A 24,690-nucleotide genomic window follows, 5' to 3' on the forward strand; every position below is an offset into this window, starting at 1 on the left:
AATTATGTAGTATGTGGATTATAGCATCAGATCACAGAGACTTCAAAGTTGTCAAAGCAAAGTAGGGCATTTTTGTATGATGGGAGGAAGGAAGAAGAAGGAGGAGGAGGAAGGAGAGAGGAGGAGGGAAGGAAAGAAAGAGACAGAGAAGGAAAGAAAAATAGACTTATTTTTGAATAATTTGCAACATATATTTAAGCAAAGGCTGCAACATTGAGGTCATAATTTACAATCATAGAACCCAAATATATAAATCTGTTATAAAATGTTAATGGGATTCTATTTACTGGATTAAAAATAAAAAACTACTTTCTGAAATCTGTAATGCTAGCTAAAAGCTTTGCCTCAGGCTGTAACCCCACAACGGGCTTGCGTATTCCTCTTCAGGGGTGAAGGGCAGTTTGCAAAGATATGGCCCGAGAGTCTCACGTGCTAAAAGTCCAGGTGGTCAGCTGCTTCGGCTTAGGACGCCGTTCCCACTCTAACCTAAAAGGCTCTGCCCGATCATAGCGCTCCTCCTGGAGCTAGCGTAGGTCTCCCCAGGGTCCTGAATCAAGGATGAGGAGAGAGGCTGCCTTTGAATCTCCTTGGCTCCTGAGAAGGGTGTCTCTCCGCCTAACTGAGATGCTCTTTTCCATGAAGCAGATTCTGATTGCACAGTGGATGGATGGCAGGGAGTCTAGACTTGCTTCACAGACTTGAAGTGACCTCAAATGGGGTGACTTCTCTGTCCCACAGAACTTCTGCTTACCACGGCACTACCAAAGGCCAGGTTTCTAGAGTCCCAGAGAGCACATGAGGAGACACCAGATTCAGAAATACACCCCTAACTCCGTTGTTAAATCTGAGGTTGAATTCGAGTTATGACATCTTACTTTCAGTTTCTTGATATATGTTCATTTTTAGATGGTGATGGAGCGAGGTTGGGGGCGAGGAGGGTAACTAAATAATCTTCCATTTGTCAGAAAATTAGGTTAAAAAGCCTAAAAAGTCCTCATGGATTCATAAAAGAATCGTTGGAATCCTGCACGCACACGTCCGTGTACTTGAATTGAGGCTACTTCTCACTTCACAAAGCCTTGCTCTGTGTGGTATTTCACAGGGACCTTGCGATAGCCTGGCACTTCCCGGGGCTGACACCGTGAGTCCCCTTTTCTAGATGAGGAAACCGAGGCTCTCTCCTGTAGGCTTGCAAAAGGTGAGCAGAGCTGGAATGAAACCCTGGCCAGTTTCTGTGCCATGCAGCTGTGGCCACATAGCATCCCCCTGACACCTGACCTTGGGAAGCAAGAGACAGACACCCGCATTTTCACTGTTGTTTGTCCTCTGTTTTTGTGGCATCCCCGGGAGTCTCTCTGTCAGACAGGGGGCCGCTGCCACAGATCTTCACCTGGCTCTCCAGCTGGCTGAGACGCTTCTTTACCTTCATCTGGGTGGCGTTGTACTCAGCCAGGAGCCGGGCAAAGCTGGTCTGCAGGGTGTCCAGGGAGGACTCCAGGTACTGCACCTTCTCCTCGATGTCCTTGGGGTCGGCCCCAGGCCCGGCCAGGTCCTCGTCGATCAGGTTGTCCTTCATCAGTATTTGCCGTCCCTTCTCCTCCAGGGCCTTCTTGGCATCAGGGTATTCAGTGAGGGCCTCCATCAGATCGTCCTTCGAAAGGCAGAACAGGTCCGAGTAACCGATGCTCCTGATGTTGGCCGTCCTGCGGTTCCCCGACTTGCTCCCCTTGATGTTTAAGATGCTGATCTCCCCAAAGTAACTGCCATCGCTCAGGACCACGAACTGTGTGAGCCCGTCATCAGCCACCACAGCCAGCTTACCCTCCTTGATGATGTACATCTCCTTCCCAATGTCTCCCTTCTTGCAGATGTAATCCCCGGGGCTGAACACCGTGGGCCGCAGCTTCAGCACCAGCTCCACCAGCAGCCCCGCCTCGCAGTCCTGGAAGATGCGGACTTTCTTCAACGTGTCCAGGTGCACGTTGATGGCGATCTCGGCCTTCAGCTTGTCTGGGAGGCTCTTGAGCACCTCCTTCTCATCTACTGTCTTCCTGTTGGCCCACAGGTAGTCAAACCACCGGATGATCCGTGTCTCCAGGTCCTTGGTCACCTTGCGGAACTGCATATACTGTTTGATGGAGTCAATCTTGGCCTGGAACTCTGCCCGTGAAGCGTTCATGTTCGAGATCATGGAGCCCACGTTGCCCACAATAGTGGCAAAAATCAGAACGCCCACCAAGAAGTCTATAACCACAAAGAGATACTCTTCATCTTTAACAGGAGGTGGGGTCTCACCAATGGTGGTCAGGGTCAAGGTAGACCAGTAGAGACTGTAAATGTACTTCCTGGTGAGGCGCCCATATTCTGGGCTTGAGATATTTGGGTAGACCCAGGAGTCTGTCCCAAAACCAATGAACTTGGAAATGGCAAAGTAGATGCAGGCATTCCAGTGGATGATGATGAGGATGTACAAGACCAAGTTCCCAATCCTGAACACGTTGGGGTAGTTGGTCCTTGTCTCTGTGCGGTCAAAGAACTCAAAGAGCCGGGCAAACTTCAGAAGGCGGTTGAACCTCAGTTCTGGGTAATTCATGCCCAGCTTTAAGTAAGCCAGGTCCGTAGGGATCAGAGATAACACATCCAGCTTGAATTGCAAGCTTTTCGTGTAATGCTTCCGTAGCTTCTCAGCATCCATGACCATTAAGCCTTGCTCAAGGAAACCTAGAGAAGAAGGCAGAGGTCACTTGGGCAACAGAGAGGCTGGCTTTTTCTGAGCATGGCTGTAGTGGATTGAATTATATACCCCCAAAACTCACTGAAGCTTGAATTGTGTCTCCCAAGTTTTATGAATTAGAAATTTGTCCCCACTGTGATTGTTAGGAGGGTGGGAAATTTTATTATGGAAATTGAAAGGTGGAGCCTTGAAGAGGTGATTAGATTGCAGGACCGTGCAGTAAGGAATGGATTACTAATGGTGGCCAGGGGCGTGGTTCTGAGGGCTTTAAAAGGGAAGTGAATGAAGAAGTTGTCCTCTGCTCTCTCTTGTTTTCTCTGCTCCCACCACCTTGCAATGTGAGACCCCTGGGTCACTGTTGCCGCCACCAGATGGGCTTTGGACTTCCCTCAGATACTGTAAGCAATAAATTTCATTTTCTTTATAAATTACTCAGTTCTGTATATTTTGTTATAACCCACAGAAACGGACTAATACAATGGCCTGCAGAAAGATATTTTACATTGTGACTACACAATATGCAGCAGTGCATGTATAATAGAAACAATTTCAAAAAACAAAACTTACCATTACTACAGGAAATGCACCCTGCTATTTCCTTCTCTATGGTGTTCTAATCTATTCTATTCAGTTTTTTAAAAAAATATATAGATCTTTTGTGTAACTTTGAATATGCATTGGGTATTAGACGGTAGCAAGGAATGATTATTAAATTTTAAAAGATAAATGGAAATGATATATGTTTTTAAAAGGGTCCTTTAAAATTAGAGATACATTTTTAAATGCTGACTACCTGGGATTTGCTTTAAAATATTACAGCCAAGGAAAGGGGTGGGGTGGGGGACAGATGGGGCAAGACGGGCAGAATGTTGATAACTGTTGAAGCTGGACAGGTGTACATACTATTCTCTCTGCTTTTGTGTGTGTTTGAAAATATTAACACAAATTTTAAAAGCACAGGTCATGGCCTACTAAATTGATTTCACCAGCCACGAGTGGAGCACGGCTGCCCAGATGGGCAGTTGCTCTCTTTCCAGGTTGCACACCACCTAGGGGCTTTTAAAACACATGGATTCTGGGACCCACCCTCAAAGACTCAGTCTGGTTTGGAGATAGGCTGGACATTGAGAGTCATGAAGTATTATGACTAGTGAAATCAATCAAATAGACCATGACCTGCATTCTTTTTTTTTTTTTTAAACATTTTCAAACATGCACAAAAGTAGGGAGAATAAAACAGTGAATACATTTTACATTTTGGTGAAGTTTGATCCGGTAGGTCTGGGGCACTTCTAACAAGTTCCAGTTGAGGCTGCTGCTTCTGGGACACATTTTCAGGCTAGACTGAATGTAGGACAGCCCCCTGTGTTAAAACTGAAAATCAAGTTTGTTGTCATATCTTAGGGGCACCCCACTTCCCAGCCCCCCGTTCCTTATAGCGTTCTCTTGTTCTACATGTTTATTGAGTGTCTAGATCATTCTGTGGCCCTCCTTGTACCTTGGGACACCTCATCACCTCTTTAAGACGTATTCTCTCAATTCTGATGACTTCTTCCTTGGGGTATGATCCATGGCCACTTGGTTTCTGTGCCTGCCTCTACCCCAGCTTCCTGCTAAGTCTTGGGTTGCCAAGGATAGCACCCCAAAACAAGAAAGGGTGGAGTCAATGTCTGAATGAGGGCATCTTGTCCTGCTGAAGCTTGGTGGAGACTGGGGACAGTTGGCTCAATGGGCCACTCACAGAGCTCTTGTGTCTATATAGGCTAATGTGACAGAGGCAGAGAAGCAGACCAGCAGGGCCGGCTAGATCACCCATGCAAACCTCAGGCTGAGTATTCGAGGTCTTCTGCGTTATGATACTGGCACCAATGTGGAAGCAGATGGGTGCCAGTCTGGTATGGCCAGGTAGTGACTGTAGACTTTGGGCAAGTCACTCAGTGTCTCTGGCCTTGGTTTCTAAACCAGTAAGATGGAGATATTCATGCTCACGCTTCTTGTTTAACACAACAGTTCTAATGAGCATGCGAGAAGTGCTTGAATGCTTTGCACACCATGAAGATACCCCAAGATTTGCTGCTATGATTCAGCGGTGTTTACCGTGACAAATATGACACAGTTTTTAGTTCAAAAATCTTAGCAGAGACGAGCAGCATCTCCACCAGTTTAGGCGAGGTCTTTTGTGCAAATTAGAAAAAGGTACCCAAAGGGTGCACAGCTCGGAGCCTAAGATGTGGGTGGGTTTCAGCCCCTACTCCCAACCGCAGGCGGCTGGAAGGAAGTCATCAATCACCTAGGCCCTGTTTTAGATTCTAGTTTTCCAAATTATTATAACTCTGAAGGCCATAGAGTAACAGGTCCTAGATCCCCCGACTCTCCAAGATTGACTGAGCTCTCCCTCCCGCTCCCTCCAATGCTGAGTAGTCAGAGCTGGGGGGATCCTTTGAGACCGCAGTTTGACCTTCTTATTTCACAGGCGATACAGACGAGGCCCAGAGAGACAACTTGACTTGCTCAAGGTCACAGCTCGTTGGGAGGGCAGAGCTTGGGGTCCTCCTGTCCAAGGGCGCACTGTAGAGGGGCTGAGGCAGCACCACATCCCTCACTGTTGAAGGGTTCTCAGACATGCCTGGCCTCTCATGGTCAAAGCTAGGTAATGTCCCCTTGACAATTCTGGATTTCCTTGAACACTCCTCTGGTCCCCAAGCTCCCCCTCCTGAGGGCCTGTGGCCTGGCTCAGAAGCCCCCAGGCCCAGGGCACACTCACCTGTCCGGGCTCGTACCAGCATATCCAAGCCATAGAGGACATCTGATGAGTAGTCCAGGACCAGCCACAGCATCAGGTACTCGGACTGAAGTTCATCAAAACAGGCCCTAACCAAGCCAAGGGGGAGACGGATGGCATGTGCTGTGTATCTGGAACACGGGCCACCCATGTGTGGACACTGGCTCTGTACTGCACACACTGGATCATTTAATCTGGCAACAACCCTGCCTGCAGCATCGTTATCCCACATAATAACCCCAGGACCCTGATGAAGAGCCTCAGGCTCTGAGAAGCTTTTCTGTCCCACGCTTACAGGGCTTCTAAGAAGAAGAGCTGGGATTGACCCCAAAGAGTAGGCCCTGTTGCCTCTCAGCAGTGAGTTACGTGGCCCCCTGAAAGTCCTCTTTGAGAACCTCCTGTTTTTATAGATGGAGAAACTGAGGCACAGGAGCTACATGTGGCCGTGAGGGAACCAGAACTCAGGTCTCCTGGGCGAGACTCAGAGCTCTGCCTTCAGGCCTGGCTGCCCTCATTCCCTCCCTGCCCTGTGTCAGGGGGAGAGCCCACCCCTAGCCCTAGCCCTACCTGCACACGAGCAGACACCAGTTGTAGAAGACTGGCATGGCGATGGCCGTCAGCCAGCGGTAGTACACATTGCCGGAGGGGTCCACCACAATGGTGTCCTTCTTTCTGGAAACAGTCACACACAAATAGTGCGGTGGGTTGAAAGACTACAGCTTTGTAGGGTTTTAGAGATCTGGATTAGCTTAGACACCCTAGGGCAATTTCAGGCTAGAGCTCAAGAAGTGGCTTTTCACAATGGGGTCCTCTTAGTCTTGGGGGCGCAAGGGGTGTCGCTGTAGGGAAAGGCAGGCTGGGAGGCAGGGCAGACTCTAATTTTGCTCTTCAACACTCTAGAGGAAGGCATGGATTGAGAAATAAGTGTTAATTGAAAAAGGCCAGTCTACTTTTACCTAGCACTTTCTAAGGAAATAATCAAGGATGTGTGCAAACATGCATGTAGAATAATCACTACCTATTCATAATAGTCAAAAATCATGAGCGATCTAATCATGCAATGTAGGAGATTCACCATCAACACTGGAATTCTACGAGGCCACTTAAAATGATGTTGTGGAGAATAGTGACATGAGAAAATTGTTTCTAATATTTTGCTAGGTTATAAAGAGTTTGCAATAATAGTTGTGTTAGTCTTCTGTTGCTGCCAGAACAAATTACCACAAACTTAATGGATTAGAACACCACAAATTTATTATCTTGCAGATCTGTAGGTCAGAAGTCCGGTGTGGGTATCACCAGACTGAAATCAAGACATCGGCAGGGCAGCAATCCCTTCTAAGAGGTGCTAGGAGAGAATCTGTTTCTTGCTCATTTGGATTGTTGTCAGAATTCAGTTTCCTGCAGTTCTAGGACTGAGGTCCCCATTTTACTGCTGGCTGTAATATGAAGGCTATTCCCAGCTTTGAAATGCTGCTGAATCCTGTTTGTGGCTCCTATCCTCATCTTCGAAGCCAGCAGCAGTGGATTGAGTCCTTCTCAAGATGCCATCTACCTGGTTCTCTGAAGTTGGGAAAGGTTCTCTACTTTTAAGGGTGCATGTGATTAGATTGGGCCCTCCTTGATAATCGAGAATAATCTCCCCATCTCAATGCCTTTGAACTTAATCACATCTGCAAAGTCTCCTTTACCACGTAAGATAACAAACATATTCACAGGAGGTGGGGATTAGGGCATGGGAATCTTGGGGAGCTATTATTCTTCCCACCACATTCCCCCATTGGCCCCAAAAGATTCACATTCATCCCATATGCAAAATGCATTCAGCATATCCCAAGATCCCCAACCGTCCCGTCCCATTACAGCATCAACTCGAAGTCCAAAATCTCATCTAAATCTCATCGGCTCAGAAGTCTTACACCTCTTCATCTAAATCAGGTATGGGTGAGTCTCTAGGTGTGAGTCATCCTGGGGCTCAATTCTTCTTTACCTGTGAACCTGTGAAACTAAAGAAACAAATTATCTGCTTCACCATGCTCCTTACCATAGTGGGGCAGGCATAAGATAACCGTTGTAAATATTCCAATTTGAAAAGGTAGTAGATGGAAGGACAGAGTCACTGCCCAGTGGCAAATACCATCACACTTCAAAACCTGAGAATAATCCTCTGTGATTCATGGCTCTGCCCTCTGGGCTTGAGGCTCTGTGTTCTGAGCCACCCTTCCTTTTTCATAAATGGTAACATCTGTTTGTAGCTGAGTAGTTTTATCAGCCTATTGCCTGCCTGAGATTTAGAGGGCCCAATAGTTTTCCTTCATTTTGTGTTCTCCCTGTCCCTTCAGGTACAAGCCAGCAATGCTTCCGCTGTTATAACATTTTCTGCTGGTGTAACTCTGTGGGTTTTGTAAATGACAAGGATTCACTACTTTAGACAAGAGACTCATCCACAGATCTTTCTGAGAAATATCTTCCCTATTTTGGCTTCTGCTGAGATGGCTGAGGGGAGAGTCCCTTCAGAGAGTCCTTTGTGTGACTGAATACTCAGATCTTGTGATCTTTCTGAGGTACAATATTAGCAAAAGGTTGTCCAGCCAAACCCTTGGCTTTTTTTCCTAAGGCATGCTTTCCTGACAGTGAATCCCTTACATTTTTTGCCATCTGAGTAGGCTAAGAATTTCCAAAATCATCAAGTCCTGGTACTTTTTTGTTTAATAGTCATTCTCTCAAATAGTCACTTGCCTCTTGCATTTTACTATAAACAGCATGCAGAAACCAGGTTGCACCTTCAATGTTTTGCTTGGAAATCTCCTCAGCTAAACATTCAAGCTCATAGTATACAAGTTCTGCTTTCCACATAACTGCAGGATACAATTCCACTAAGTTTTCTGCCACTATAAAACAAGATTCCCCTTTCTTCCAGTTTCCAATAGCTTGTTCCTCATGTACATATGGGTTCTCCCCAGCAGCATCCTTAAAGTCCAGATTTCTACTAATTAACTCTTTATGACTTAAATAGTATTAGGCATTTAGTTGATTTGTGTTTTCTATATAATGGTCCTCGTTTCCTTCTGAGCCCTCGCTGGCAGAGTCTTTTTCATCCATATTCCTACTAACGACCTTTTCAAAGAAACTTAGACTTTCAAAAACAATTACACTCCTCAAAATTCTTTTAGCTTCTGCTTAGTGCTTGATCCTAAAGTCACTTCCACATTTTTGGGTATGTGTTACAGCAGCACTGCATTTCTGGTATTGAAAGCTGTATTCTTAGTTTTCAATTGTTGCCATAACAAATTACCCCAAACTTAATGGCTTGAAACAGCATAAATTTGTTATCTCACTGTTCTGTAGTTTAGAAGTCTGGCATAAGTCTCACTGGACTAAAATCAAGGTGTCAGCAGGTTGCATTCCTTTCTGGAGGCTTTAGGGAGAAACTATTTTCTGCTCATTTGGATTGTTGGCAGAATTCAGTTCTTTGTAGCTGCAGGACCAAGGACCCTGTTTTCTTGCAGGCTGTAAGTAGAGGACTATCCCCGGATTTTAGAGGCTGCTGCTTCCTTGGCTTGTGTCCCCTGTTCCTCCATCTTCAAAGCCAGCAGCGATGGGTTCAGTCCCTCTAACACTCAATCTCGCTTCTTTCTTCTTCCGTCTCATCTCCCTGACCCACTCTTCTACCTCTGTCTTCTGCCTTTAAGGACTCAAGTTATTACATTGGGCCCACCCTAATCATCCAGGATAATCTCCCCATCTCAAGAACCTTAACTTTAATCACATTTGCAAAGTTCCGTTGCCATGTAAGGTGACCTATTTACAGGTTCCAGGGACTAGGAAGATGGTAGGCCTCTTGGGAGGACGGGTTATTATTCTACCCACCACAGTAGCAAGTATTTACTGAACACTTACTATGTGCCAGGCACTGTTCTAAGCACTTACATTAACACATTTAGTCTTCATGCAGCCCTGTAAGCAAGACACTGTTACGATCCCTATTTTATAAGCCAGGAAACTGATACACAGAGAAGTCAGGTAACTTACTCAAGGTCACTGAGCTCTTAGGTGACCGAGTAGGAACACAAATGTTCTCAACCAGTATATACATTAAATGTATATTGTATCTATCTATCTATATCTCACTATATTCATATGAGCTTAGAAAAATGTTGGAGGGATATTTGCCAACATGTTAAGAGGGGTTATCCCTGATAGTGGGATTCCACTATTAACAGGAAGTGTACTCTTTGTGTGTGTATGCTCACGGGTGCTTTTTGTATTTTCCAAGCTTTTGGAAATTAGCATTTGAATTAAGTGGATAAGAGTAAAAAGTTATTAAAATGTTAGATGAGAAGAGCAAGGGCAGTCACCCATGTTCTGTCCTCTTGAATCTACTGTGACATGACCCCTGGAGTCTGTTCTACCACTGGAATCTTAATGTCAAGGTACCAGCAGAGGGCGCTGCCCACAAGCCTATTGAGTGTGCTTAGCTCCCCATAGAGTTTAATTACACCAGGCTTACACTGCCTTTTCTAGGATTTGCAGCGGTGGGATACAGGCCCTGGCCTTTCTGCTGGATACCGAACTGCTGAGGGCCTAGGAAATAAATACCCAGAACCATCCAGATGTTTCCCTGAATCCACCCAGCACCCGCCCCAAAAGAACCTACACAGAGCTGCATAATGATGCTGGCTTTGGCTGGGAACAGTTTGATCCAGGGAAGGAGAAATTATTCAGGACCCATTGGACTTGTGAAAATGCCAGAAATGTGATGAAAGAATGGAGGAAAGTGTCCATAAAGAATTATTTTCTGCATCTTCTGTGCCAAGTTATCCCCATTTTGGGACAGTTCCTAATTTTGTACCTAGGTCCTTGGCTGCGATGTGGACCCATGAGATGAGCCCATCTGAAAAGATTTCAGAGCCTAGTGCGGCCAACAGTGTCTGCTCCCATCCTTGCCCACAGCCCAGCCCCAGGACAAAGAAGCCTAGAGACCCACTGGACCTCGCTCCACGGTTTCCAGTGCTCTGGGCCTTTCCCTGCCTCAGAGACTCAACATCAGGGTTTCAAGGGTGTTTAAGATCAGGTTTGGCTTTAAATCAAGCACGTATCATAGTAGTTATTGTTTTGTGGATGAAATCACTTCATTTTTCTTAATTGCTGGCATTTGGGTCTCTGGATTTGATGTCCAAATTTATGCAAACAAAAGACATGCTTCCTTCAGGGAGGGAAATAGAAAAAAGTTCTCTCTGAGAGACAAAGAGGAAGATAACGAGAAAAAGCCTTGGCACATTACTCTGTCACTTGGGAGTCAACTGGTATTTCTTGCTGATATTGACGGTTTTCCCCTGACTTCCAACTAACCCTCCCACCCCAGTATTCCACAGAGAAGTGCTGAGAATGGAGCATCATGCACACGTGCACACACACGCTAACACACATGTCCAGTCTGGCACACATGCACACACACTCTTTGGGCTCTTGAATGTACTTGCAAGAATCACACATCAAACTAATCTGCCAGCTCAGCATCTTGCAGTAGAAAGTAATTATAGCAGCCACGCTTTCAAGAGGCTATTCTCAGGAGATATTTATGTTTCCTCTTTCCACTGCCCTGATTACGCCCTCAAAATTGGCCTGAATTGGCCTTAAGATGAGGGCATTTCACTGGCGCACAGGAGCTTGAGATTGCAGAATGGAAAATGCATTCTCATCATTAAGGAGAATATCTACTGCTTTGTAAAGGAACTCCAGTTTTGCTCCCTCAAATATACAGCAATAGGGGACATGAAAGCTTAAACGTTTACCCAACCCAACTCCTTTGTTTTACAGATGAGAAAAATGAGAGAGAGCCAAAGAGACAGAATGACTTGCCCAAAGAAGTTGTACACACCAGGTCCCTGCCCCCCATCAGTCCATGGGCATGGATTTTCAATGAAAGGAGCAGGATTCTAGAATGGTCTACTGGTGTTGTGCGAGGGTGGGAAGCAGGAGCACTTAAGGAGGGAGGCAAAGCTGGGGCTTCTATGGGGAGGACTGTGGCCCCTGGGCCTGGGGAGGTGCGGGCTCTGCTGGGCGCGTGGGTACTTACTCCTCCTCCGTGTTGTTGCTGGCGTTAGCATTGCTTCTGGCCAGGGGCCAGGCACTGCAGGGAGGCAGAGAGAATGTAGCATGGGAATCTGAACTCAGTTTCAATTACTTGGGACCCCTGGCCCCCCAGGTGATTATTCTGGTACTCTTATTTCTGTCTCCCGGGCTTACAGCTTGGAGAACACAGGGTATTGTTACTGTCAGGGAAAACATTTTCGGTGACTAGTTAGCTCTGATAAAAGGCCTTGGGGGAAGAGAGGACAAACACTTGGTTAAACTGAGGCTTCTAAATAAGCGAGGATTAACCATTTGAATCTCATCCAGCTTCCCAGTCTCAAATTCCACCCGATTTCTTCTGTTCAACCCTGTGTAGTACAGTGTGCCAGGCACTACCAGGGGCACAGAAATGGACCCAGCGTGGCCTCTGCCCTCTGGGCACCTTTGGGCCTCTCAGGTGAAGGGGGTCTCGTACCTTCTGCACCAGAATGGACACATCCAGTTGAAGCGGCAACTTGCTACCCTTACCTGCAGAGGCGTGGCTCCCAAAGGGTGCCCTCCCTTGGAAATCTGACCATGGCAATTTCTTCCAATTAGCAGGGCAAAAAATTGACTATGGGCAGGATTGTCTCCATTTTTGCTCTATCCTCCCTCTGGACCCCCATCCCTGCAAATCTTACAACTTCATGGCTACCACCCCGATCTAGGTGAGAATCTGGTGAGAATCTAGGTGAGAAGGTGGGGTCTGGTTTTGCACAAAACTGAATGTTTATTTCAAGTTGAATTTTCGAGTACTTCATGGTGTTATATAGCAGAAGGTATTATCTCCAAGCGCTCTGCTGCCAGTACAAGTTTCTGACACAGCTGGTTTAAGAAAGCCAGCTGACCTCACAGAGCTGGAGGGTGGCTTGCCTGCCTGCAGTCACGGCAGACTGCTCATAGGAGATCAAGGGAACTGGAGCCAGTGGCGGGGACACCCCAGCCTGACTCTCAGGGTGTCTCTTCTATAATGCTGGAAATCCAGCCAAATGCCCTTTTGGCTACTTCTGCTTGCCCTGCCTGAGTTTCTCACTTCCTGCCTGACGTGTAAATAGCACTGCTTATTTCTGGACTAGTTTTGCTCATCCAAAAATCACCCAAGGAACCAAAACCCCTCTGAGATTGTGAAGGAAGGAAAGTTCGGCTCCGGGGGCACAGTCTGCCACACCTCTGTGCCCAGAGTCCTGCAATGCCAAACCCACACAGGAAAACTAACACCTGCCTTTGTATACACTTTACTTTGCAGTTGGGACTTTGCATCCAAAAATTCAAAGTCCTCCTCTTCCAGGAAGCCTCCCTGACTGATGAGCTACCACCCTGCACCATCACAGTCCTCTGCCCACCTGGAACCTTCTGTCTTCAAGTGACCAGGTGTCTGTGGTATAGTCAGGGCCTGCGCCAGATGTGGTCCTAGCTCAACCCTGAGCTCAGATGGTCACATAGGGAAATGGACAAAGAATATAATACTTATCTCGTTTAGTCTAAGGTTGTAGGAAGATCATTCAATCTATTTAGCTGAGGGCATCTTTGCTTGCCCAAAAGGAATTGAACCAGCTGGCTTCTAAGAAACCTCTTTTTTCCTCCCTCCCTCCTCCTCTCCCTCTCCTCTTCCTTATCTGATATTCCTCCTGTCTTTCTGTCTCAGTAGCAAATAGCACGCCAACTGCACTCACGAAGCTCCCTCAGGGTCTGGGGCTGTCCTGCACTAGCCCTGGCCAGCCCCAGCCGTCCTGTCTCGTTCCCACAGCCCGGCGAGCTCAGGGTTTGCAGTCCAAGCTCATGTGAGAACTTGTGTCTGAGAATGCCTCTCCAGTGGACTTCTGCATCTCAGCAGGGGATTCTCACACCTTTCCTGGTAGAGAAGATTGAACCTGGGTCTCCCACAGCAGTGACTAGCAAGAAATGTCCTTGAACTCTCATATTTTATCTTAAGAATGTTTGCTCATTTTGCAATTTACTGCATAATTTATGATGTAAAAATATCCTCTCCCACACAAATATGGAAGTAAAACAGAAGCTCCAGGAAGATCCATCATGTTTTTCCTGATGCTCCCTCTCACCTTTCCTTCCCAGGGGCCCTCACAGGCCCATTCAAGAAGCCCCAAACCTATGCCCAACTTCTCAGTGACAAAAAACAGATGGCATTTTCTCTAGCAAATTATATAGGGACTGCCTGTTCTGCAAGAATCATGTTTTTTTTTCACCTTTATGTCTTGTAAATCTCAGCATTACCTAGAGAATTCAGCCAAAAGAGAGCCCCCCTCCACTTTTTTACCCCCAGAAAACAGGTTCTGGGTCAGAAGCCACCTGTTTGTGAAGCCAAGGGGAGGTCAGCTTCCCCTCCACGTCTTACCTCTCCTCTCTCCCAGCCTGTGTGTCCTAAAGAGACCCTCTGCGGCTCAGTGACAATCGATTCAACCAGACAATTGATTCAACTGATTGAACCAGTGGTGCATCAACGGTCTCTCTGCAAGATCGTCTGCCGGGGAGACTTCTCCAGAACAAGAGATGGGGGAGGCATCAGCTCTGCGTGTGTGTGTGTGTGTGTGTGTGTGTCTGTCTGTCTGTCTGTCTGTGGAGCACCAGCCCAGCAGTGCAGGTTTATCTCCCAGCAGGGGTGGTGCACCTCACAGGAAGACGCTCAGAGACCCTCGTTCTGCAGATCCTCCTACCAAAAAGCAAACGTTCTCCTCATCCTCTACTGTACCCTAACCTATTGTCCCCACCTGCCCCCACCCAAAGGTTCTTAATCTGATATGGGTTATGAATGGTTCCCCTTGAAAATTATGACCAACCTGTGGATCTTCTTCCTCGACAAATGCATGTGCACCTCCCCATGCCAACGTGAGCACCATTTGGGCACCCCCTCCCCCTCCGAGGCTCACAATATACAAGGCCTGCTTTCAGGCAAGACAGGTCACCATGCAGTCTAGGATGAGTGTCCTGTTTTGGAGATTGGTGAGGCCAGTGTCCCTAGATGAGCTTCTGAGAACACTATTTCAGGGGCTGCTAACAGGAGCTCTGTGTAGGATGCGGTCGGTGATCAGATGAGTCTGGGCCCTCTGGTTCAAGGCTTTCCTCTCCTGCAGGGCTCCTTGGACCTGGGGTGGAGCTGTTAGAGCACTCAGTGTTCCAAGGACAGACAGTTCCTTCAAGGAATGGCTCATGGGGATGGTGATCTGGGGCCACCTGGGGGGTATCCAAGCTGGATCAGCAAAGCAAGCCCAGCTCCCCCCCCCCTGGTCCCTTACCTTCCCCCTCTGTCTGGTGGCTCCTGGCTGCCCACGTCAGACTGGGCATTGCTGGACACCTCTTTGAGCTCAGCTCCTTGGAAATGCTCCTGAAAGGAGTTGGTTCTCTGGTCCTCGTGGTGCAAGTGCCCGGCAGCCCGTGAGCGCAGCGAGATGATGAGATGTGACAATCTGGAAGGCAGCGGACAGGCAGCGAGCGGAAGGAAGGGAAGCAAAGCCCCGTCACTCTCATCTCAAGGGGCCGGGCGGAAGCGCAGGTGACCAGCAGGGCGTGGGTACTGTGCACCTTTTATTCCTGGCTCCCTCTGTACCTGCAGTCTGGGGCAGAGCTGTCTCCATAAGGGACAATGTCTTTATTATAGCTTTTTCCTTTTACCATTTGGACTCTACCAAAGGCACGGTCCTTCAAAGGGGCATTAGCAAGCTTTTCTAGTCACCATTGCTTCTGTCCAGTGGAGAGCTCTTTGTTGTGACTGCTTAGCATAGGAACAGTAAAACAATACCATGTTCGAATTTTGTAAAATTTAGAGCAAGTTTTAAAGGCACAAGCATCCAGATACAACCCAGAGTCTTTCCCCAATGCTTATCTTATTAATTGTTATTTATACAAACTCCAGTTTTCTCTTAGACTTGTGTAAAAGTTCCTTTGCAACTTGCCCTGACCCCTCTCCTGGAGCCAGGCCATGATTAATAGGCAAATGATTTTGCAATAATGGTAAGTAAAAAGTGCAGAACAAATGACTATGTAAAACTATGACGTTAGTAAAAGAAATTTGGTGGAAGGAAATAATAAGCCCAACGTTTGTTAGCACCTGTCACGAGTGGGTGCCCAGCTCTAATGCAGCCACCGCAGTGGAGGCATCGTTAGGTGCATTTCTAGGTGAGACTCGAAGAGGTGAAAGGGCTTGCCCAAGGCAGTGCAGCTGCCCTCAGAGGGAGGCAGAGCTCGGACCCTTGCAAATCTCTCAAATGCTTTTGCAGGGACACAGGCTTCCAGAATTGAGCAAATACCAGTATTAATTTTTATTAAAGCAATTTTAGGTAAAGGCAGTTTTCCCTGTACTTTTCTGAGCTCAGAGGAAGTTACGGATAAATTCCGGGCTGCTCTGTGCCTGGCCTTTTCTTCCTCGAAACGACTCCATCCCCGCCCAGAATTTCCTCCTGAGACATATTTACCTTCTTTATGCCTCAATTTCCCCTTCCCCAGGTGAGCGCTGAGGCTGGTCAGTTACCTGGCGGCCCCCTGGGCAGTGAGGGAGCTTCTGGATTCCGACAGCCCTCTGGTCTCCATGGCGATCCCTTGCTGCAGCGCTGCCAATGTCTCCTCGCCTGGTGCATGGGCCCTGGGAAATCAAATATGCAGCAGGCTAAATTGATTTCAAGCTCATCCACTTCCTGGACACAGTCATGAGTGAGATGGCCAGACACTCTGCTTCACTGAGAAAGCTGCCTTCTGGGATCCTCAACCCTGGGGCTCCCCACTTTGGTTCACCTCCCTCAGATCCTGGCTTTGGGGATAAATGTGGCTTTTCCCTTATAGCAAATCAGACCAAGGAAGGTAGCTCATGTCCAACTACTGTCCCCCAGCTAGGTGAAGGAGGGTGGTAGAAGATGTTAGCCAGGTCTTCAGCAGAGCACAAGGTGGGCTGAGGTCCCAGGGCATGCCATCTCAAGCCATAGCAGGTGTTTCCACAGAATAATTCCAGACAAGGATTTTGGTTCTAACACATCTCTGCCTACTGAAATCCTACCTTCAAAGGCCAGATGAAATACCATCTCCTAGGTTCACGAGGCCTCCTTTCCACAGTGTGTGCTACAGTCACGCTACGTGGCATTATCTGTGTGCTTGCCTGGTAGTCTTCCTGGGAACCCAGTGGTTAAGAGAAGGTCCCCAGATTATTGTACAGAATTGGCCTAGACTTCTACACACAGTTCAAATAATTTGTACAGTGCTTTCTAATGAAAATCCACTTCCACTTGGGCCTTTTTGCCAAACCCTAGCCTCTGTCCCCCACACTGCAGAAGTAAGGGGCAGTGACCTCTCCTGTGCAATTCAGAATGAAAAGCAAGAGCACAGATAGGACAAGTACCCGCAACTCAGTGCAAGCACCGGTCCCATCGGCAGAGCCTGGTTGTTAAATTGTCTGGAACAATATCAGGAATGTGTTTGAGAATATTTTCCTTTTTTTTAAAACCTCCTAGGGCTGGAGTTCGATCAACCCGATTAAAAGCCATCCAGGCATCGGCCTCCAGGGATTTGCACTTCATTCTGCAAGTGTTGAGGAGCTCTAGCAAGACAAATTAATTCCATCACGTGACCTATTCCAACCTAATTAGCCTTCTTAACAAGGTGGTTACATGGTGGAAGCAGGAGGCAGGAATTAACATCAGGGCCAAGCTTCAGTCTCCCCGGGGAGTGATTAGAAGTCAGAGGTCTTGAATCCTAGCCGATTATCTGTTCCCTTCTCCTTTCTACAGCGACCCTGCCATCTCCAGCAGCGGGAGCTCACTACCACCCTGTGGCCTGTCCGGGCCATCTTTGGAAGTCCAATTGCCAGCAGGTTTCTCCTTCCCTAAGCTTCCCCATGGCAGGGCTACCCTTTCCGCTGGAACCACACGGAGTCAGGCACTTCATCTTTGACGTGGTACCTTCAGTGGTGGGACCTGTGCCACATCTGATTTTCTGGGCTAGAATCCCCAGCCCATCCAGCCATTCCTCAGTGGGTTCGAGTCTCTTCCCTGTCATGGTCATTCTCCTGTGAGTAGGCTCCCAAGTTCTTGCTTGACTGATTAGGGAGACTGAGACCAGCTTGCTGTTACTGGAGCCGAGGCTGGAAGGTCTTTGTGGTTTGTGTGTTTTCAGTGTCTTTTTTTGGTCATAAGCCAAAATCCAAAGTCTTACAGCACAGACTGCTGGTAATCCAGACAGCCCTAGTTTGTGCATGTACAATAGATTTTTTGGGATTAAGTATTGGATCTTCCCATTTATCTGATCCACTTGATGTTTTGGGACCCTTGGTATGCAAAGGAGACAAACTCACCTTTCCTCGCATCACCATCTCACTCACAAATGCAATGCACACACCACATACACTTATTGTCTGCTCACTGTGTGTCAGATACTTGCATCTTATCATTTAATCCATATAAGGACCCAGTAAGAAAGGACAGGGACATTCAGAGAGGTTAAGTAACTTCCCAGAGGTCGCATGGCCTAGTGGCAAAGCTGAGATTCCAGTGTTATTCCATTCCATTTCAAAATCTGCCTCCATTCACTACATGATGATGTCCTCTGTATTTTCATGTATGACACAGATGAAAACAAAAGTTAATAGGATGTGGTCAAGCACTAAGCCCTGCGACATGCCACTAGAGATGTCACTCTGATCCATCTGGCTGCACTATGTGGGCATGGCTCTTTATTTCCAGACCACCTGATTGAATTCTCCCTCTATATGCATATGAGACCCACTCATGTCTCATTCGTATCCACATCCAAGACGCTGTCAGAGGCCCTGCTGCAGTTCAAAGCTACAATTCCCTTGCCCTTCTAATATTCTGTATACTTCAAAGGTGGGATGCATGTTCCTAGGCACCCAGGTCAGTTACAGGAGGAGGTGGCAAAGGGAAAAGTGAGTCCATCTCTGTACTCCTTGGATCTGAGCAGCTGGCATGGGTGGTGGTGGTGGCAGCTGACACCTGGGATGGGGCTCTGTCATAGCAAAAGATCCAGACACAATCCCAAGGATGAAAATTTTTGTCCCTACCAGCAGCTCCTCAGGGAGCTGTAGGCACCAAGCAGTTGGCCCAGCTTTTCCGCCTAGTCTGGTTCCTGTTAATTGCGTGAGGGCACATCCCGAGACCAGATTTATTTATATTCGCAGCAAAGGAATCAATGTTCATGATATCAGAGCTGGTGGACAGGCAGGGAGTGCAAAACCCACTCTAGATTTCAAAGCAGGCCTGGAACTGGCAGCAGTGAGAGCTATCGCATGTGGACTGGATCCATGACACCCACTTGCAGGGGTTGCTGCAGAGTAGGGAGCCAGGAGGCCTCGGTTCAAATCCCCACTCCGGCACCTGCTGGCTAGGTGTACTGTGGGCTGGCCACTTACCCTCTCTGGGCTTAAGTTTCCTGATCCTCATGAAGGAAATAAGGACGAAATTGGCAATTTCATGTTGATTTAAGTGTTGTTCAAACACCCAAGCCCAGAAGGGCACACTTAGCCTTGAAGAACAGCGAGACCCTTCCGAGGAGTAAGTTCAAGGGGCCCCCAGGGGCCTTTTCTCCCTGACGATCTCCCCGCTTGTTTCTTGATGCCTGTAATTCTGCCAAGTCAGTATCTTTCTTTTAGCTCTGCGTCCTTGCCCTTGAAGAGCAAACCCAATTAGTTATTTCTCAGAGAAACCGACTTTACCAGGCACATGGAGGGGAGATGGGAAGAAAGGAGAAGAACTAAATGTCCAGAGTCACATTTTGAGCCCCCCAAGGAGACACAGGTAATGAAAAAAAGGGAAAAGTTTTTGGAAATCAATGCAAGAAAGGGAAGCGAGACCCTCCCAGGGAAACCCGGGGTCAGGAGAGCCTGGGGGCCGGGCCTGACAGCCTGTAGCTGGCTGAGGGGCCCGGGGCAAGGGCTTGACAGGGCCCCAGTCTCTGCACATGAGCAGACCCAGCCAAGACCATCCTGAAGCCTCTTCCCACTCTGGTTCTAGTGGTGACAATGCCTTCCCAGGAAGAGGCTTCCTGAAGTCGGTAATGAGCAGGAACAAGAGCAGCTACTGCCACACAAGAAGCTGACTGTATTGAAAGACCAGGTGATTTTCAACTTGTAATGTTCAACTTCTAAGTTGGTTTGTAGGCAGGAGTTCATGTTGGTAAGGCAAAAGCTTCCTCCGTCTTTGGGCGGGGACAGAGGTTGCTCTGAGAACTGGAACCGGTAATTAACTCTGGGCTCTGGAGCCTCCGATGTCTTCCTCTGGTGAGTTCGGGGACATGAGAGGAAACAGAGGTGACCTTTCAGCATGAGGCTGGAGAATGGCACCTTATTTTTCTTCTCTTCTTAAGCCCTGAGGCCACATGCGACAGGGAACTGAGCAGTGCATTTCGGAGTCGTTAGTCCTGGAGAAGCAGACCGAAATTGGTTTTCTTTGGTGAAAATTGCTTTGGGCTCCACTCAGGGAGCAGCACGAAGGCCTCTCTTCTATAGGACATAACCCGCTATACCCAAAAGCTCACTCAAAATAGCTATGCCAGGAGATCGGTCTGGGGCTTGGGGTGCCCTCAGGCCTTGCTACAATTCTCTGTAGCAGAGAATAGTCTTTCTCTATAGCAGTATCCTAAAAAGTACGCCAGACATCTCTGAAATAATTGCACCAACTAAACAGATCTAAGTAGAAAAGAAAAACTCAAGACATTTTTATTTCTGGTATTTTCAGGGTGTAAAAAGTTGTCCATTCAAATGAAGAGTGTTCATCTTTCCTATGGCTTTCTACTGGGAAAATAATTCCAATAACTTGAAAAAGAGAAGCAGAAAACTGGGCCTCCGATTTGGTGAAAGACCTGGGGGCAGGGATGTCTTGGGGTCAGAGACACGTAGTCCTTTCCTCCTGGGGGCCATACTGACACACAGGTCCCCAACACAGCCTTCTTGATATCATTGAAGATAAAGAGTGATTAACATTTAAGTACACAAATTCCCAATGATTTCTTCCAAAATCTTTCTTAAAGAACTGGCATTTCAAGGCAAAGATGTATTTTGCCCAAACACCATTTTCCCTCTAAAATAGTGATTTAAAACTTAAAAATTTTAATGTATATGTGTCAGAATCCTTTGTTCAAATCAATCTCACGTGCTGGGCTGGGAAGCAAGGGAGGGGACCTGGAGCCCAGCCTCTGTCCCCGAGGCTACCCCACCACCATCCTGAACATGAGTTCATACTCTTTGGTGACTCCAAGGAACATTCTGGAAACTTCCATCTGTCAACCCACTCTTGCCTTCATAAGATTAAAGCACAACATTTCTTTCTCTCATGAAGGAAGGATTCTTTCTCACTCTCCTTTTGAAATCTCAGTCGTGTTACTGTGGGACTCTGTGTTAATCCGAGTTTTCATCACGTGACTGGTCAGGAGCTCAGTAAGTGGAGCTCAGTGAGACTCGGCTAGTGGTCAGGCTGTGAAAGCATGACTTGGACACGGCCAGCTTCAGATGCCTGGTCATATGGGGCTATCTGAGGTCAAAGGAGAAGAAGAAAGCTTCCAGCCTGGAGGACCAGAGAAGCCCACAGGAGGAGGAATCATTTCTGAGACTGATAGCGAGGGCTGATCAAGAATCAACCACACAACTGCAAAATGGTGCAGCCTCTGTGGAAAATGGTATGGAGGTTCCTCAAACAACTGCAGATAGATCTACCATACGACCCAGCTATCCCACTGCTGGGAATATACCCAGAGGAATGGAAATCATCAAGTTGAAGGTATACCTGTTCCCCAATGTTCATCGCAGCACTCTTTACAATAGCCAAGAGTTGGAACCAGCCCAAATGTCCATCATCAGATGAGTGGATACGGAAAATGTGGTACATCTACACAATGGAATACTACTCAGCTATAAAAACGAATGAAATACTGCCATTTGCAACAACATGGATGGACCTCGAGAGAATTATATTAAGTGAAACAAGTCAGGCACAGAAAGAGAAATACCACATGTTCTCACTTATTGGTGGGAGCTAAAAATTAATATATAAATTCACACACACACACACACACACACACAAAAAAAAAAAAAACTGGGAGGGGGCGGAAGAAGATATAACAACCACAGTTACTTGAAGTTGATATGACAAGCAAACAGAAAGGACATTGTTGGGGGGGAGGGAGGAGGGAGGGAGGTTTTGGTGATGGGCAACAATAATCAGCCACAATGTATATCGACAAAATAAAATTTAAAAAAAAAAAAAAAAAAGGAATCAACCACATAGCAGGGACTGTGCCAAGAGCCTTGCATTCACAATCGGCTTTAACTTCACCACAGCCCTAGGAGTCAGTTCTAGACTGACTTGTTGTGCAGATGAGGAAACTGAGGCTTGGAGCGGTTGGGCAACTTTTCACAGTTGGTCAGTTGCAGAGCTGGTGTTCAAACCCAGGCAGTCTGACCGCAGACCTGAGCTGCTAATCATCACACTGGTCATGGAAAAGGGGATGGGGGGAGAGGAGAGAACATGTCCTTCTCCGTGAAGATGGTAAATAGCATTGTTGAAGGGCATCAGTTCAGAGCTCTTGACCTTGTGACTGACCCCTGAGGGTGCAAGTGACCATTGCTAGCATGCAACCTAGTGTGAGCCTGCAGTGAGTCTGTTGGAGGCCAGAGGCCCACAGCTATGGGTCAGCGTGGCTCAATGAGCTACTGATTCATTTTGCAAAGAGTCATCTTCCAAGAGACTTTGTGGGCCCTCTTGAACAGCCCACAAGTCAGGCTCAGCTTGTAGGCCACTGGCCAAAGCAGAGCCAGCTCAAGTCAGCTGGACCATGGTGATGTCCAGTCAAGCAGACATTTTGGGCAGAGCCCCAGCCCACTGACTGGGCCTGCCTTCTCCTCTTGAGTATCTCATTGGAAGGAACTGGATTGAGACTCCATTGCTACCTTCTCTGCCCCAGGGAATCTGGAAGCTCCGTGAGATGCTGGGGTCTTGCCCCATGGGGAAAAGTTCTACTTTCCTTCCAAATCTCCCTGACCATGACAGCCTCTCTCCTTCTCTGTTTGGGTGCAAGATCCCAGCAGCCTGACATTACTGCTGTGCCCTGTGCTTGGGCTTTCTCCCTGACACTTCAAACCCAACCCTTCCACCCACCCGAAGTTGTTTAATGGCTCTTACTGAAGTTTTAACAGTGGATAAATGTCCTAATCGTGTTTTTTTTTCCCTTTAAATAAAGAGCAATGCCTTACCCTACAGGAATAAGTCCCCAGTGGCGGGACACAGACATTGACAGAGGGCCAGGTAGGGGGGAGATATTCAGGTAGAATGGGATTTTCTGATGCCTCTGAAGTCATATCAAACTTCCTGGGACCCTATTTGGTTGGAGAAAATAAATATCTGTTAGAATTCTCTGGGATCTTCCTTCTTTGGCGTGAACCTCAGAAGGTAGGGGCTGAAGGCTGCATAAATTTAGAGTAATAGGGACTCAGTCTCTTTGGGAACTGTTGACCATCCTTATTAGCAGAGTTTGCTGAGGAGCTGGGACCAAGGACTCAGACAGGGAAAAAATAAAGGTGCATTCAAGAAAGCAAGTGACACACACAAATAAGTAAGAAGAAATGACTGATGAGGGCCCAGTGCCAGGGATGCGGGGACTGGAGGTCTGTCATTGCATTTGGTACCATCAGAGAAAATGCACTTAAATTTCATAGGAGGCAGAAATTTTCAATTCTGTATATGTAGGACAAAAATAACATAAATGTTGGAAAGGCGGTTTCTCACAGTTCAACTCAATCATCTCACTGAGAAGCTCAGAAACACAATGTAAGTCCACGTGTGCCAAGTAGGTGTCCTCTGCGTCCTCACCATTGTACTAGGAGCTTGGAAGAAGGCGGCTCCATTTTTCAGCTGAAGAAATGGAGGCACAGAGAGGTTAAGTGAGTTTTCTCAGGTCTAGTAGAAAGTCAGGAAGACGGCCAGAAGCAGAATTGAAAGCCCCAGATTTCCATAGGGCGGCCTGTGATGGGAGGTCGTCGATAGGGCTGATAGGCCTGGCTGGCAAGGTGCGCCACTCCCTGTGCCGGCCCAGGAGCACGGCCTGCCTCCCGACCTTCCCCTGGAAGTGAGGGCAGGGCATCTAACTTGTACCACATCCTCAGTGCCCAGGGCAGCGGCTGGTGCCCATGAGAGTCCAGTACATTTCCAGTGCATGGGAAAGTGTGGCGGTCTGGAGACATTTTTACAGTAAAATTTAGTCTTGCTGCTTTTGAATCTTCATTTTTTTTACTTCTAGAAGTTATGTACACTTTTGAGCCTCATTTTCCACTTTATTGTAAAATAAGAATAAAAACAACTTCACTGGGGTTTGAAGATTGAGATGAAAAACGAAGTTGGGAGCACCGTGAATACCACCCACCCTCCAACCTGGGGCTGGCCACTGCCGAGACATATTCCTCCACAGTCTAGATCTGCTATAGACATAACCTGTGCCAGGCATAAAGCCCATCTTACCTGCTGAAGCCATTTTCAATGTGATCGAGATCTCTGTCCGTGGCCTTTACTGCAAGGTGGCTCAGGGTGGGGTGGGAGTGCTGGCTGCTGATCTTGGCCATCTTTTTGCTTCGTTACATGCAGCACCCAAGGTGGTTGCTAAAATATGAACACAAAGCAGATGCATCATCAGGAACAACAAACCCAGCTCGTCATATACCAGAAAGCTTATGTGAGAGCAGGGCTGGTATGACTGGCCGGTCCCATGATTTCTGGACAAACCTTCCAGCTGGAAGATGAATTCCTGAGGATGCTTTCTCTAAAATGGGCTAGTACAGGCTCTCTTGAGCAGCCACATGGCTTAAGTGTGTCAGATGTCAGAAGACACCACTCCGGAGAAAGATGGCAATTTCTAGAAATAGCCCCATGACTCACTCCTAAACTAATTCCATATCCAAAGGAAGGTCAGTGCAAGGAGCTCAGGGCTCTGCACCAGAGCAGCCGCCACAGGGGCAGGCTCTGCTTGGCAAGGTCAGCTCCACGAGCCTCTCAAGGGCCACTGGGAGCTCATCTGGGTCCCAACTCCTCTTTGATGTTTCATGGTTTAAGGCTATGATTTT

At 47.5% G+C, this 24,690-nt stretch overlaps 1 protein-coding gene across 2 annotated transcripts; it reads right to left on the minus strand.

The window, feature by feature from the left end:
- Window positions 1–1,309: 1,309 nt before the first annotated feature.
- On the minus strand, window positions 1,310–24,192 carry CNGA3 (cyclic nucleotide gated channel subunit alpha 3). 2 transcript variants are annotated; one of them, XM_063078859.1, is made up of 8 exons: window positions 24,092–24,192; window positions 16,114–16,224; window positions 14,882–15,052; window positions 11,596–11,649; window positions 10,821–10,832; window positions 6,084–6,188; window positions 5,499–5,605; window positions 1,310–2,721 (listed from the first exon to the last, which is right to left on the minus strand). In XM_063078859.1, the coding sequence occupies exons 1-8, from the start codon at window positions 24,190–24,192 to the stop codon at window positions 1,310–1,312; spliced, it is 2,073 nt and encodes a 690-aa protein (XP_062934929.1). The 2 variants fall into 2 exon arrangements, with proteins under 2 accessions (XP_062934929.1, XP_062934930.1); XM_063078860.1 differs by lacking the exons at window positions 10,821–10,832; window positions 11,596–11,649.
- Window positions 24,193–24,690: the final 498 nt, after the last annotated feature.

The sequence above is a fragment of the Cynocephalus volans genome, chromosome 14 (assembly GCF_027409185.1).
Source record: "Cynocephalus volans isolate mCynVol1 chromosome 14, mCynVol1.pri, whole genome shotgun sequence".
Taxonomy (NCBI): Eukaryota; Metazoa; Chordata; class Mammalia; order Dermoptera; family Cynocephalidae; genus Cynocephalus; species Cynocephalus volans.